Source organism: Microtus ochrogaster, chromosome 4 (assembly GCF_000317375.1).
Source record: "Microtus ochrogaster isolate Prairie Vole_2 chromosome 4, MicOch1.0, whole genome shotgun sequence".
Lineage (NCBI taxonomy): Eukaryota > Metazoa > Chordata > Mammalia > Rodentia > Cricetidae > Microtus > Microtus ochrogaster.
In genome coordinates this window covers 27,881,347-27,896,400 of record NC_022011.1, presented here as the reverse complement: position 1 = coordinate 27,896,400, position 15,054 = coordinate 27,881,347, and the positions used below count along the sequence as shown (strand labels likewise).

Below are 15,054 nucleotides of genomic sequence, written 5' to 3'. Positions count from 1 at the left end.
AACACAGATGCAAAGTTCCTCTCCCAGAACCATCTGAGGTTCTTGTCCCCGGCCAACCAAAAGTCAAAACTTTGGGCCAAAATATGCCCCACCCAACCATCCATTCATGGCTGTCCTTAGCCCCACCCTTGTTCCTGGATGGCTTAAAAGCTCATCCTTGCTGCGTAAGCCCTTTTAGCCAAGTGTGTTGACTCCAGTCCCACAGTGATATCCAGTCCTGGTTCCCAGGAGTGGCTTCAACAGCTTTTGAGCCACTAGACTACACAGATCGGTTCATTCAGACGGTCCAGGTTGAGTAAGAACTGAACACCTGTCTCCATGAATCTCATTTGCTTTAAGCTACCTGGTGGGGTTTCCCATGTGCTGGCTACAGAAACACTGGCCACACTCACACTCTCATAAAACAGAGATCCAAAAATCTTCGCCTTGTTGTTCAGACAGCCTGCAGGGCACTGGTACCTGATGGGTGAGAAAAAAGCTCATTGGTGAGAGCACCCAGTGACGCTGCCATGTTTCCTCGCTAGATTTCTCACTGAATTCAGAAATGTCACTGGTGGGTCCCACTGCTAAGAACAATTCTGTGTGCTTCTGTGTGTATGTGTTGTGGGTGTGGGTGCCGGCAGGTGCCAGGGAGCTATGTGTGTGTCTGTGTATATGTGTTGTAGGCGTGGGTGCCGCCAGATACCAGAGAGCTGGTGGGATCCTTGGAGAGAAAGTTACAGGTGTTTGTGAGCCACCAGGGTGAGTGCTGGGATTCGAACACTGGTCTCCATTTAGAGCAGCCATTCCTAACTGCTGAGCCATCTCTCTGGCCCATTTGTTTGTTTTGAGACTGAGTCTTACTTTGTGGCTCAAACTGGTCTGGAACTCATTATGTAGCTAAGACATGACGATCCTCCTGCCTCTGCTCCTCAGTGTTAGGATGACAGTTGTACAGTACCCAGTGTGTGTGGGGGGGGGGTGCGTGAGAACGGTAGTCAAAGGTCAATGTTGGGTGTCTTCCTTACCACTCTTCACTTTATTTTCTGAGACAAGTCTCTCTCTGAACCTGGGGCTCCCCAGTTAGGTACACAGACTAGTCGGAAAATCCTCGCAATCCCCCTGCCTGTGTTTTCTCCCTCTGGCCCTGGGGTTACAGGCTCACACCCAGCTTTTTCATGGATGCTAAAACTCTGGTTCTCACAGGCACAAAACAAGCCTTCACCTGTCTGGAGTCGTCTCCCCAGTCCGAAGTTTATGGTTGTTTAATGAAGTTAACAGAGCAGTGAGGTTCCTGTTCACCACAGACTAAAGTCTAACCTATAGGAATGCCGTCAAGTTCATGTTCACAGACCCTCCAACTTCCCTTGTACATGCCAGGTACAAAATCAGCAGGTTCGCAGAGTGGTGGTGGCGCCCACCTTTAATCCCAGCATTCGGGAGGCAGAGGCAGAGACCAGGCTGCTCTACAGGGTGAGTTCCAGGACAGCCAGGGCTACACAAAGAAACCCTGTCTTGACAAATCACAACCAAAACAAAATTTTAAAAAAAGTCAGTAAGTTACCCAACTGTTCATCAAGTATACCGGGACTCATAAGGACTAGACAGATGGCAGCAGGTGATAAAGGCACAGTCAAACATAGCTTTGTGTCACCATATGTCAGCTTGTTATGTAGCTACTCAAAAATGAAAAGTCTGAGGAATGCTGGTGGATTCTGGAGAATAAGCAGCAAACACATGAGCAGGACTGGCCTTAGCCACATGGATAAAAAGTGGGGCATGCGAAGCCAAGGGGGTTTTGGGATGCTTAGTATTTTTAATGAATTACTGCTTTCTTGCATTACACAATGAATTAAAATGCCTTTTAAAGCCAGGGGTTGTGGGGAATCCTCATGGATGTTACTTCTATGGTGAGGCTAGGCTGCCATAGTTTATGATTTGGGTTGAGTTACCTTGGCTGCCTGGAGGCCTCTGGAGCCGCTATAGAGAGACCCACAGCTTCATCCTGCCCAGGGAATGCCACCTCACCGTCTTCTAAGCTTAGACGGCTCCAGAGTGCTCATGAAATGTGGTCTGAACATACCTGCTCGCTATCCAGTTCACCCAGTGCAGACAGTGGATGCCGCCTTGGGTTTGGGTGTGGTCATTCCCCCACATCTGGCTTGTGTCACTAACACTCGGTGGTTTCCTCCCACAGGGCAGTACTGCACAGACGTCCATAACTGAGCAGGGCACCCAATGGGTGTGCCCGTGAGACAGCCACATCCTGGCTACTGTTTCATGTCACTCCTTGTGTGAATGAAGGCCTCTCCCACAGAATGGACTCTGGGTCCATTGGGTGATATGGAGAAGCCACCCTCTCCTTCCAGCCCCAAATAGCTCAGCTCTTGGCGGACTCAGACTGTGCTGGCACCCCTGGGCAGAGGCCTTCAGTGACACTCTCGGAACACTCCCCTAGATGAGGCTAACATCCCTCAGTGAACAGGGCTCATGTTCTGCCTAGAGAGGGCATCCTGCTAAATCCTTAGAGACTGCAAGCTGCTGGCTAAATTTCAGGTAGTTTGAAGCCACCAGCCCCAAGGGCAGAATTCATACCGGTGCCCATCAGGGTTGAGATACACTGGCTACAATAAGAGATTTCATGTCAACTTCTCCCACAATGCACTGAGGTCCTCCCCCTGCTCCCCCCCCACCCCCGCAGGGTGTAGTACCCTCTCTGGACCAAAGACAAAGTACTTGGCAGTACTGTGTGCCCAGCAGGGTTATTTTAGGATACACTGGTTATTTTAGGATACCACCCCCAGTTTTGGTTGTCCCCCACTGACATTTGGTGGAGATCAAGGTCTTGGAGGTTGCTCAAAATTCTCTAATATACAAGGTATCTCACCTTAATAATGTTCAAATGTCTCACGTACCCTAGGAGCAACAGTTGAGAAACTCTGGTGACATGTAATGGAGACAGACCATTCGTCAGTCAATCGGAGGTGGTGGTCAGGAGTAACAATGGATGTCATGGTTGGGGGACAGCAGGATGCCACAGTCAGGAGGACTGAGGAGTGTCATGGTCAGTCTAATTAGCATATGGCATGTATGATAGCTTCTAGCTGAGTCTGATGTACTTTGTGCCAACAGTGTCAGTACCATTGCCCCATGCTTCTGGGAGGCTCAGAGTAGGCAGCAAGGCTTTAGCAGATCTTATGACTGACTGTGTCTCAGGAGGGTCCCAAGGGCAGCTAGCTCAGCCCAGCCCAGCCCAGCCCAGCTGGGCCCTCACCTGTTACAAGTGGATCCCTTGCATGTGTCCTTCATCTTGGTGTCACAGCGGACCACTTGGGCTAGGAGAGACATGGAAATGGGACTATGAGACCAGGAGGGTAAATCTGGGTTAGAAAACCCCTCCCCTATTCCAAGGAACTTTCTGGAATGCTCTGGAGTCCACACCATTACTAGAGAAAGAGCAATGACTCCTGGCTCAGGGCTTCTATGGGAGGCTTGAACAGCAGAAATAAATAGACTTCGTTTTCCAAATAAGAATATGGGGTTGCACCCCAGCCAGATCTGTCCCACCCTCTCCTGTTGCCCGGTTCCAAGCTCCCTTTCTCCACCAGCCCCTAGCAAAGGGATCCGGTGGCAAGCACCCCAAAGGCTGGGAACACCACTCACTCATGAAGCTGACAGCTGGGGTCTTCTTGGGCTTCGAGGGTCTGACCACCCTGGGCTGAACCCAGACATGTTTTTCCTCGGGAGCAGGGGGAGATTCCACCTCGTTCATCTCATCCACCTCCGGTTTCTGACTGTTAGACTCTTCTAATGGTGGTAAGGAAGAAGAAAGAGAACATGTGGCATTCAACCACAATACTCTTGGACTTTGTTTTGTTGTTAAGACTGGATTTTACCGTGTAGATGAGGCCAGCCTCAAACTCAGAAATCCACTTGCCTCTGCCTCCCCCATGCTAGGATTAAAGGTTGGTGCCACCAGAGCCATCTCTAAAAGGCTCTTTGGAAAAAGCAGCCTGCAGACTAAGCCCTGAGATTTGGCTTCACAAAGACTCATTTCAGCTAGAGAGAGGAGGTTACTCCGGGGACAGGCCTGCCCAGGTGGAATTCTACCAGCCCTGGGAGGATGGATGGTCAGCTTGCTTCTATGTTTACCTTGGAACTCAGAGAAGTAGCCCTAGGTGCGGGTGGGGTGCAGCACCCACACTTGGAAGTCAGAATGGTCACTTGTCCCACCTCCTCTTCTACACAATCATCTGTCCCTGTCCCTAACCATAGCCTCAAAGGTGTAGCTCTCTCCGAGGTCCCTCTGATTTCTGGTTTTGTTGGGGAACAGTCACAGAGGCTCATACCACACTTCTACCCCTAGTGACAGGGACCACTCGCCTGGCTCAAGCCATGGCTCAGCAATGGAGATTTATAGTCTTAGTGTTGGACCTAGCTAGACATAGTGTGGTTCATGCCTGTAAGCTCAGCATGCAGGAAGCCGAAGCAGGGGGACTGCTTCAAGTTCAGGCCAGCCTGGCTATAAAGTGAGTAACATGATAATCTAGCCCACATGATGAGACCCTATGCCTTAGTTGGCTTTCTATGGATGTGATAAACACCATGGTCAAAAGTAACTCGGGGAGGAGAGGGTTTATGTGGCTTACAGACGACAGTTTGGTGAGGGAAGCCAAAGCAAGTACCCAGAGGCAGGAGCTGAGGCAAGGGCCATGGAGGAGTGCTGCTTACTGGCTTGCTGTCTGTGGCTTGCTCATACAACTCAAGACCACCCGTCCAGGGGTGGTACCACTCATAGGAGGCTGGGCCCTCCCACATCAGTCATTAATCAAGAAAAGGCCCCCACAGGCATGCCTACTGGCCAAGTCGACAGGGGCATTTTCTCAGTAGAGGTTCCTTCTTCCCAGACCACACTAGCTTGTATCAAGTTGATCCAAAAACAAAACAAAACAAAACGCCTAACCAGTATACTCTGTCTCAAACAACTTAAAGTGGCACAGACCTGCAATCTCCACATTACAGAGGCTGAGACAGGAGGGTTGTGAGTTCAAGGCAGCCTGGACTATATAATGAGATTCCCATCTCAAAAGGCCTGGTACATAGAGCTATCTAAAGCTTCCAGCTCCTGGTTTAAAAGAGTACGGCTTACTCAGTCTAGATCTTTTTCCACCCAGGGCATCATGTGCTCCTCCATCCCCATGATCATGCTCCGACCCCAGCCCCTTCCAGAGCGCTTCACCTCATGGGCTGACCGTGCCTCAGAGCGTCAGTCAGCTCGCTAACCTCTGTTCTCATTTGGATGGGCAATAGAAGTGGGACCACAGGGACACCAAACTCTGACCTCCAGCCAAAGCAGAGCCTGAGGGTGGGCTAGCCCTCCTGTGCCACCTGATACATGATGAGCCCCCAGGTAGCCCCACCAAGGACCACAGTTCTCCACAAGTGTCTGTGTGGCAGAGCTGGGAAGCACCTTCCACACACCTCGGAGAATGCACGGAAGCTCTGTGATGGCCAATAAACCCACTGAACACACCTCACAGCTCAGCCCACCCACCTCAACCTTGCTGATTAACACTCCCATGGGCCAATGAGGGGGGCGAGTCTCCTACCCTCCAGGCTGGCAATCTCCTTCATAAGGAAATATTTTCTCTGGTACAGAGTTGGACTATCAGTGGATACGCTTGGGCCAAGACTATTTCAAGGAGCACCCACAGGCCTCTCTGATTCCACAGAGGCCCATCATCACCAAGGGCTACTGCCTCTCCTGGAGCAAGGGACTGTCTTCACAGAGGGACATCCTGGATCTTGATGTCCTCTTGTCACCATGACAGGTATCCAAACGAAGGGTCAGTGAATGAGGCGCCCTGTCTTTCTAGGTGGTGCGCTGGGCAGTGTGTGGAGACTGATTTATCCCAGGCCAGCCCAGGCCTGAGAGGAGAAGGGATAGGGAAAGCAGAGGTGGGAAGACACACACATGGCTGGCTTTAATTTCATCTTTGCTCCCAGGAGCCCCAGCTTCATCACCCACTGTACCCCCAACACTCCATACACAGGAGAAGCTCAATAAAATCCCAAGGGAACAAGAGACTCAACCCCCACCCCCTGAGAGTCAAGGAGAAAGGACATCCACCAATAAGGCCTGAGGCTCCCGAGGTTGGGATTCCCAAAGCCCAGGAGCACCAACCCTGGCCTGAACCTCCATGGAACCCCTGGGCTGCACAGGGAGCCTCAAGGCCTGTTCCATCAATGCAGCCATTCACGGGCCCCTCGCTGACAGCCAGGCTGTCTGGGAGTGAGCTGGGTTTCTTCCATTGGCTTTAGGATCTGACAACTCAAAAGGCCAGCTTTACTGAGAGAATCTAGCTTGGCAGGGTCTGAGGTAGCTCACTCTTTCATAACAAGGGCAGGCAGTCCTATATCATAGAGATGTGTGACCCAAAGGGACTTGGGTACTTCCTGGTAACCATAACTGCATAGATCAGGATCTCTTCATGCCCAGGATATTCAACACACACAGTCTGCTCCAAGCCAAGGGTCTCAGGACCCAGGGTATTGCCATCCCACCGGTTCCCCTGGCTTTGTGATTGGCGACATCTGAGCATCCAGGCCCTGACCCCACTCCTCATCTTTCTGCCATAAGAGACATGGCAACCACTCCACATATGAGGAAACTGAGGCTCAGAGAGGCAAGGGGATGTAGAAGGGACCCATCTGGGCTCACAGAGCTGGGATGAAGCTGAACAGAAAGTTGGGTACTTCCTGGGCCTGTTATTCCCCTACAGGGAGGTACCGGATAAAAGGAAACTTCTATCCTTATCCTTAAATCCTTGTGTCCCCATTATAGGTCATGGCCTTAAGGGTGCCACGGCACACCCTTATTTAGTGGCTTATGTAGATAAGCTGAGTTAGGGGAGGTTTTCTGCATGGTTAGCTAAGAAAACGACCGTGTCTGCCAAGCAAAGTTGGGTGTTTTCCACCACAAATAAAGAAATAAGCACATGGGCACCGTGGGATGGGTAAGCTAGTGTCTGGGGCCTCTGTGTGCTCTGACTTCTTGAAAGAGCCCTCTGTGAAGGGGAGAGTCTGTTTATCCACCAGCACATGGGACACACCTGCCCAGGGCCCTGGAGTGCACCAGCAACTGTAAGACAGGGCAGCCAAGTTCCTGAGGAGTGTGGGGGTCACGAGAACTTGGTGGCAGGTGCATGTCTGTCTGATACCCAGAGACTCCCTGAAGATGGGGACATCAGACCTGTCTCCAGGAAAGAGCTGTCATGGGGACCTGGCACAAGGCAGTTCATGGGGCAGACTGCAGGCAGGATCATGCTCTCAGGGATCTCAATTGTCCCTGATTCTGTCCTGGTCCTCTGGTAGTGTTTCTCACATCAGTTAGCTGGAGTGGCAAAGAGCCTGGCCTTCTGTGAACTAGGATCTCTGCTATTCCACATCCTAGAGCTCAACAGGTCTGACCCCACGTCCATCTCAGGGACGGAACAGGTCAGAGGGTCACTGCTGCAGGTCCACACTCCCATGCAGTAGAATCTGCCCACTCCCTTCCCAGTCAGCCCTGGGCAGCTATTAGAGCCGCACAGAACAGACATCACCCTGGAGAACCCCCACACCAACCTTCTGAGAGTCAGAACTACCCCAGAACCTCAAGAGCATGTTAAGCTGGAGAATCTGTGGTGTTTACGGTGGGAGGAAAAATGGATGCTTTCTAAAGCCCTTTGGGAGTCAACAGTCATGAGCAGAAAGCATACTGTCCCCAGGCAGCCTTGACAGTAGTCACTATCAATAGGATAAGGGAATGGTTCCAGACAAGGGCACCAGTGTCTGTGGCTGATTGGGTGAAACTCAATTTCATGTTAATTGCCTGGATTTTGCCAGGTAGTAGTGGAGCACGCCTTTAATCCCAGTACTTGGGAGACAGAGGCAGGCAGACCACTGTGAATTAGAGGTCAGCCTGGTCTACAAAGCAAGTTCCAGGACAGGTAGGACTACATAGAGAAACCCTGTCTCGAAAACCAAAAATCCAAAACCAAAACAAAACAAAATCACCTGGATTTTATGTGCAGGTTTTGTTTTGGGGAGGTCCCAAGAGGTCAAGCAGAGTATTGCTATGAAATCTAGGCTGATCTCAAATTTGTGGCAATCCTCCTGCCTCAGCTACCCAAGTGCTGGGATGACAGGCATGAGCCACCACCTCTGACTCACAACCTCTGTCTTAAGCAGACATGCTGAGGAAGGTGTGGAGGGAGTCTGAGTCCAAGGTCATACCCACTGTCCTCTGGGGCCAGGCCAAGGAGCTACGTGGGGGTGGGGGGCATCTCAGGACAGTGGGGTCAGCAGGTGTCAGGGACCTAGTGCAGAGAGCAGAGGGGTGCAGACCTAAAGGGTGGCAGGGGTGGCAGCAGTGCTGGGTCTGAATCTGACTCCGTTTCCATCTTAGCCATCACCACCTGCGGATCCAAGGGCCGGAACCCACACCAGGGCGGGAGTCCCCAAGCCACCTACCTTGGTAGCATAGGTTGTTCCGGCAGCCGCCTCCATAGGTGGGTGGGCACTCGGAGCAGGGACGACCATGCTTGTAGGGGGCCTCACCAATCCAGTTTCCCCTGAAGACAGACCAGAAACACCATGAGCCCCATCCTTTAGGCCGGGGCCCATTAGGGAACCTTAAACAGAATCCCTGTTGTTGGGAGAAGAACACAGTCCTGGTACAGGAATGGCAGCTCCATGGCCTCCCCCTCCAGTGCCAGTCAGCCAGGGGGCTCTGAGCACCATGATGAGACCCTGTCACTGAGTACTGCTTAAGGAATGGTTCCCTGGGTGACATATGCAACCCCAAACCCATCTGAGTGACCTCAGACAGGGTCCCCTACCCTGAGCCATGGCTCATTAATCATACAGTGGGTAGCCACCAGGACAGTCCTTGACCAAGGCTCTTGATAACGTCTATAAAGCAAATCGGCCCACCAGGGTGGTCTGTGGTTGCTTTTGAGGGAGGCAGGGGCTCCTGTCAGAGCCACTGAGAGACAGCAGAGGCTCCTCTGTGCACTATGTGGTCCACTCCAATGGCCGAAGAGTGATGACATCACTGAGTCAGGGAGGGAAATGGCCCACGCTGGGGAGGTGTCTTGCCTCTTTCTCTTTCTCAGTACACCCTCCTCTCTACAGAGCCACAAAGACAGCTGCAACAACCTCTGGGCATTGGTGTGGACCCCACAGTTCTAACTCTGCGAGTATTTGTGCTGGGGACACAGTGGGGGACACTGAGATGAACCCCAGTGGGACATCAAGCAGGGACTGAAACACACTCCCTCACTATCCATGGGAGAGCTCGATCTCCTCAGGAAACTGAGATCCCACAGGGGTTTGTTCTGCTCCCCAGGACCAGTTCTCCTCAACACACTGATTCTGTTTCCTCAACCATAGGCCAGACCTCCAGGCGTTCAGGCCCATGAGGGCAAACACCAGAGTTCACAGAGGCTAGCTGGCCTCTCAGGCCAGGCAGCAGATATCCAGGCTCCAGAACCTCTGAGCAGCTCGCGGATGGCACTTCCCTTACACATGAGGCCATAGAAGCAAGAGCCACGCTCGACTCACACCATTCCCAGGTCATGGTCATTGTTCCCCCCCCTGCTTCCATGATGGTGGCCTGACCAGCTCAAAGACTGGGAACACTCTTGAAGGAAAAGGTCATGGGTAGCAGGGATTATCCTACAGCAGTCAAAGGTGACTAGCAAACAAGCTGACCAAGGTGGGGTCTGACAGGCAATGCCTTCCCTGGTCACAATAAAGCCCAACCTACCCTACGGGCACACTCCAACGTGGGCCTTTAGGAAAGTAATTAAAGTTAATTAAATCAGGAGAGTGGAACTCTGCCCCAGTGGGACCAGTACCCTCATGAGAAGAGGCCCAAAGAGCATGCTCACTTTCTGCTGTCTCTCATGGCCACGTGGGCACATGGCAGGAAGATGGACGCCTACACGCCAAGTATAAATGCCTTCAGGCCTCCATTTCAGACGTCCCTCCCAAACAGACACGGATGAACAAGTGTCTGCCATTAGACCCTGGGGTGTGGCTCTGCAGCTACTGCCCCAACAACCCAAAGCCACGCGCCATGGTTTTCCCACAATTTTTCCCCTCCCAAGCCCACAGCTCCTGACCCCCACCTCATTCCACCTCCTCTCGCCACCTGCTTTATCCCTCTAGTAAGTAAGTATGCCAGAGAGCCTGCCACAGTGCCTGTGCCCATGCCAGGATGGTGACCAGCATCATCGTTCAAACCGCAGACTGTCAATGGGTAAGTGGATATGTGCTCTGCACAGATCTGTGCGGTGAGCTGTTGGGTGAAGGACACACTGTGACAGGGATGCTCAGGCCTCTTCAGGAAGGAAGTCAAAGCTGATACAAACCAGCCAGTCTGTGGCTCCATTTCAGAGAAAACAGCACTACTCACCACCACACCACCCCCCTCTGTTATCTTTTACTCTCTCTTGTCCGCCCTCCTCTCCCCCCCCCCCGTCTTCCCTCCCCCAGCCAGACAACAGCTACTCTCGCTTGGACAAGTGGCCTTGGGAGATGACTCAGAAAACCAGTTGGAGTAATTGTGGTCCCCCTTGTCTAATTCTAGCCAAAGATGTTTTGTGGGGAAATGCCAAAGGAGACAAGCCATTCCTACATTCCTGCTATGTGAAGTAGAATCGTACGGGGGGAGGGCAGAGTGCTGGAACTCTGCAGCCACCTTGGGGCCTTGAGGACTTTAGACAGGGCCCAAGTCCTTGCTAACTCTGAGTCATTCCCTCACCTGGAAGCAGGGATTTCTAGACTCTTTGTTACTGAGATAACTAAAGCTTCACTCTTGAGACCTGCTGCAGCCAGTTCCCCCGCGACAAACAAATGCATCCCAGCTGGCTTGTGTGACCCAGACAACACAGTCTTACTTGGGGGAATAATTGCAGACAAGATACACAGCATTCTCCCAGATGTCTCCCCAGACGTTTATCCTCCGACAGGTGTGTACAGCACAACCAACCTTGTTGGTGGTGGCCCAGACCATCTGAAAAGACAGCACCGTGTTACAGCTCAGGGGCAGGGCGTCCCAGGGCAACTCTGATAGGCAGGGCGCCAGAAAAGAGCCATCCACTGGGGGAGTGCACGCTGCCTTTTCATAACACACTATATGCACACAATGGTGAAAAACCTCAGCCATGTAAATTGCCATAGAAGTTTCCAGAGAATACTCCAATTTTCTCCTCCTGTGAACTCAGCCAGAGCAGACAGCAGGACCTAACCAGTGTGCTCTGAGAAGCACAAAATTAGAAGAAAGACCTCAGGCAGTAAGCACTCCTGCATTTGCCTTAGCAGACACGCTCCCCAGGTCTGGAGCACCCAAATTACCTGTGTGTAGTGGGTGCACATGGCACCTGAGCAGCGCTCTGGGCACCATGGGTTGCACTCGTGGGGGTAGGGATAGGTATAGTCCTTCACCTCGTCATACCAGGACTGCACGTGGAACCCAGGAGAGCGGTACCTATAGGGACAGAAGTGGTGGGTGGTCCATAGATTGGGACCTGGGCACCCAACCCTACCAGCCTCTGCCTGAAACTATCCCATCTTGAGTGGCCTCCAAGCTGCCTGCCTGCACAGGAAAGGTTTACCCATGTCACCTTAATTATGTATTCATTTTCAAGCACAATGGGTGAAATACAAGCAACTCAAGAACCCAAGACTTCAGACACACTGCAGCCAGGACCTCCTTAATTTAAGATACAAATGTGTGTAAGGCAGGTGAGGGGCTGCAGGCAGGCCTGTCAGCTCAGCTAGTCCAGAGGTTAAGGTCGGAAGATGTCAAATTCAAAGCCAGCCTGGGCTCCAGAGTGAGTTCACTGGACAATTCAGTGAGAACTTGACTCAAAAAGTGAGGAAAGGGGCGGGGTGTGGCTCTGCCATAGTGATTACACGTGGGAGGCTCCAGAGAGAGAGAAACAAGGAGGGAGGGAGGACAGAAACAGGATTGGTCAGGACCAAGCAGGGGGGATTTGCAAGGAGACAGAGAGGAAGACGGTAGGCATGCGTTATAGGTTCACTTGAAGCCGAGGTAAAGGCCAGCAGACATTAAGTGAGAGGCTGAAGAGTGACATACAGCTAGGACACTGTGGGGAGGCCACTGATCTGTGGCCACTGCCCCAGGCTGGCCTTGAACTCAGGGTTCTCCTGCTTCCTCTTCCCAAGCACTGGTACTCTGGGTATGAGCCACTGGGCACTCACTGTTCTGTTTTGTTTCCATCAGGAAGAAAAAGAATAACTCGCCTATGAACCCACAGTCCCTTGGTCACCAGCAAGTGTAAACATAGTGGTTTACAGAGAATGACCGTCGGTGACAGCGCTGCGGTCAGCCAAGGACTTTGAGGTCTTGTAACAATTACTGCCTGGGCCCAGCACCAGCAGCCGCGGTCAGCAAGTCCCCAGGACACAGCCTCCCACCCCGGTCAGCCCCTCGGAGGCACGTGCCATGAGGAGCTAGGGCAGAAGGGAATCTGTACAGGAACACTGTACCAGTGCCAGCATGTCTGAGGGGAAGAAACCTACCCATCAGGGACGGGACAGTCTGTGCCTCTGATCCTATCACTGTCCCAGGGCCCCTGGGGGGATGACAGGAGGGCCTCAGAAGAGGACCATGGGGACAGAAAGGCTGTATGTGGGTCTGTGAGATGGGCAAGCCATTCTCGGTCGAGGAGACACCATGAATCTAGAGGGAAACGCGCTGATAGGAGGAAAGGGATACCATCCAGGGTGGGGCAATCTGGGCGGCAGTTGGAATTTTGTTGCTGTCTGACCAAGCAGTAGGCCGTAAACAAAGAGCTGAGCCTGTCAGGGCTGCAGGTTGCCCCATTAAGTGGTTTGTGTGTTCATGATGCTGGGGGCAGAAGCCATAGCCTCGAACCTTCCAGGCAAGTACTCAACCACTCCACATTTGACAACACACAGGAACGCCAAGCCCTCTGTGCCAGTCATCCTGCAGCAGCCAGATCACTCTCAAGTGGGGGGACGCTGCAGCTTGGGGCGCCGGCTGCTCTTACCTGCCCCAGTGCACGGCCAGGTTCTGCCCGATGGACACCAAGAGGCTGGCGGGCCCGTGCTCCCACAGGCACTCCTGTGCCCATGCGGCCGCGGACCTCTCCAGCTCCTCATCCCAAGTCTGTAGGGAAGAGAGATGGCAGAGACATCAGGAGGGAGAAGCAGAAAGCCCAGAGCAGGGCTGTCAAAGTTCTGGCTGTGCTTCTAACAGAGGCCTGTGAGCTCAGCTTCTCAACATGAGTGAGTGCAAAACTGAAGGGGGTGCCAAATGACAGCAATCAGACACACACAGAGAGGGCAGGTGAGCATCCTGGTCACCCTTGGGCCATCCTCAGGAGCTGAGAGCCCACCCGTACCCTCGGTGCGAGCCCTGGGTGCATCCAAGTCTCTCCTTGCCTTCCTGCCATGGTCCTGGAGAGTGCCTGCCTCATTTCATTTTACAGAAAAGAGAGCCAAGGCTGTGAGAAGCCAGGCTACTGGGTCACAGCCACACACCCAGCTAGTCTAGAGCTAGGCTCTGGCTTTAGGTCTGTGGGACCCAATATGACTCTCCAGGAGCACCATGATATGTTGGGGGGGCGGGATCAGAAATCCAAGCACCATGCAACTCCTCAGAGGCACTCCACTTGTTTCCTTTCTAGGGAACAAGATGTGGGTGGTGGTGAGGTTTCGCCATTCTGTTCCCTCACACCCTTCCCTGCCTATGAGCTCACTCTTCCTAATCCCACTGGCAACCACCTCAGCCTTTAGCTTCTGTTACTGCCTTGAGTCCCTCATCCCCCTTTTGGGTTCCCTCCACCTCCTGGCTCTGCTCAACTTGTCACAATGTCACCTCTGGTCAGCAGTCCCATGAGTACAAGGTCTTCCTCTGGGCAAGCACACAGCATATGCGCAATAGTTAGATAATCCTCAGGCATGCAGAGGACTGAAAGGTAGGGAAGGGAGCCCGGTCCCCCGACACTCTCGTGTTCACCGCACATCTCCTCTGAGCATCAGGTGTGGAGACAGGCAGCCTCACCATGGATGTCAAGGGCCAGACCCTTCCAGATCAGTCACTCTGGGTCTAGCTTCCCATGTGCAGCTTGGGATTAATGCTTCCTGTTCTCCCAGGGTCCCTCGGGTCCCCATGCTCACACCTCCAACCCAGTTCTCCATGCTGGTGGAAGACACACTACCCCATCCACCTGCCCAGGGAGTGTTGCTGGGGCGTGGCCTCCCAGCAGGAGCTGTCTCCGCCTTGGCAAGGGGGTATGAGGACAGCTTGAAGCTACCATTGACAACATAGCCTCTCTGAGCAATCTCTGGAACCCCATCCACATGTGAGTGGTACCCAGCCACCCTGGGGAGTGCCTGGGAAACAGTAGGCTTTAATCTCTAAGTTTTAAAAGCTACCAAAGTAGAGGGTCTAGGCCATTGAGCAACAAGAGACCCTGTGGGACACGGCCAGCCTCTCCCAGTCCTCATCCTCACAGTGATTGAGGAAAACCAGTCAAGGGGGACATTTCCACCTTGGAACTCAGGGTCAAGTGACCACTTCACCTGGCTACCCAAACATCTTGCAGCAAGAGCTCAGGAAGAAAGACCTCTGTGGCTTCTGTCATCTTCAGCAAAGACCAGCTGAAAAGGAGACGACCCAGGACGCAGGATGCCCTTTTATGTTTGTACACCCCCAGAAAAGCACACAGCCACCCCACATGCTGACATCTTGGAAGACTGCCCAGATTTCCCAAGGGAAAAGATGGGTGTTTGTACCATGTTCCCCAAAGGTAGCCTTGCTCAGGGCCCACATAGCTGGCCACTCATCCCAGACCTCGAGACCAAGAAGGACCCATTAGTACCAGAGTGGTCTCTAAAGGAAAGTCAGTGGCTGCTGATGGAGGAAGTGGGACTGGGACCTGGGGGACAAGGACAGAAACAGGGCTGAGGAGGGAGAGAAGCCGGACCTTGACGCCACTGAAGGAAAGAGAAATGAGACATCAGAACAGCACAAGT

The 15,054-nt window shown here is 52.8% G+C and overlaps 1 protein-coding gene across 1 annotated transcript in view; it reads right to left on the bottom strand.

Moving 5' to 3' along the window:
* The window catches only part of Crispld2 (cysteine rich secretory protein LCCL domain containing 2), a 52,948-nt gene that overhangs the window by 22,825 nt on the left and 15,069 nt on the right, over positions 1-15,054 (bottom strand). Inside the window, exons 3-9 of the mRNA XM_005345761.2 lie at positions 13,065-13,183; positions 11,383-11,515; positions 10,926-11,041; positions 8,494-8,594; positions 3,643-3,786; positions 3,254-3,314; positions 393-459 (exon numbers count right to left, since the gene is read on the bottom strand). Of these exons, the coding sequence (XP_005345818.1) occupies positions 393-459; positions 3,254-3,314; positions 3,643-3,786; positions 8,494-8,594; positions 10,926-11,041; positions 11,383-11,515; positions 13,065-13,183 (741 nt within the window). The remainder of the gene's footprint in view (positions 1-392; positions 460-3,253; positions 3,315-3,642; positions 3,787-8,493; positions 8,595-10,925; positions 11,042-11,382; positions 11,516-13,064; positions 13,184-15,054) is intronic.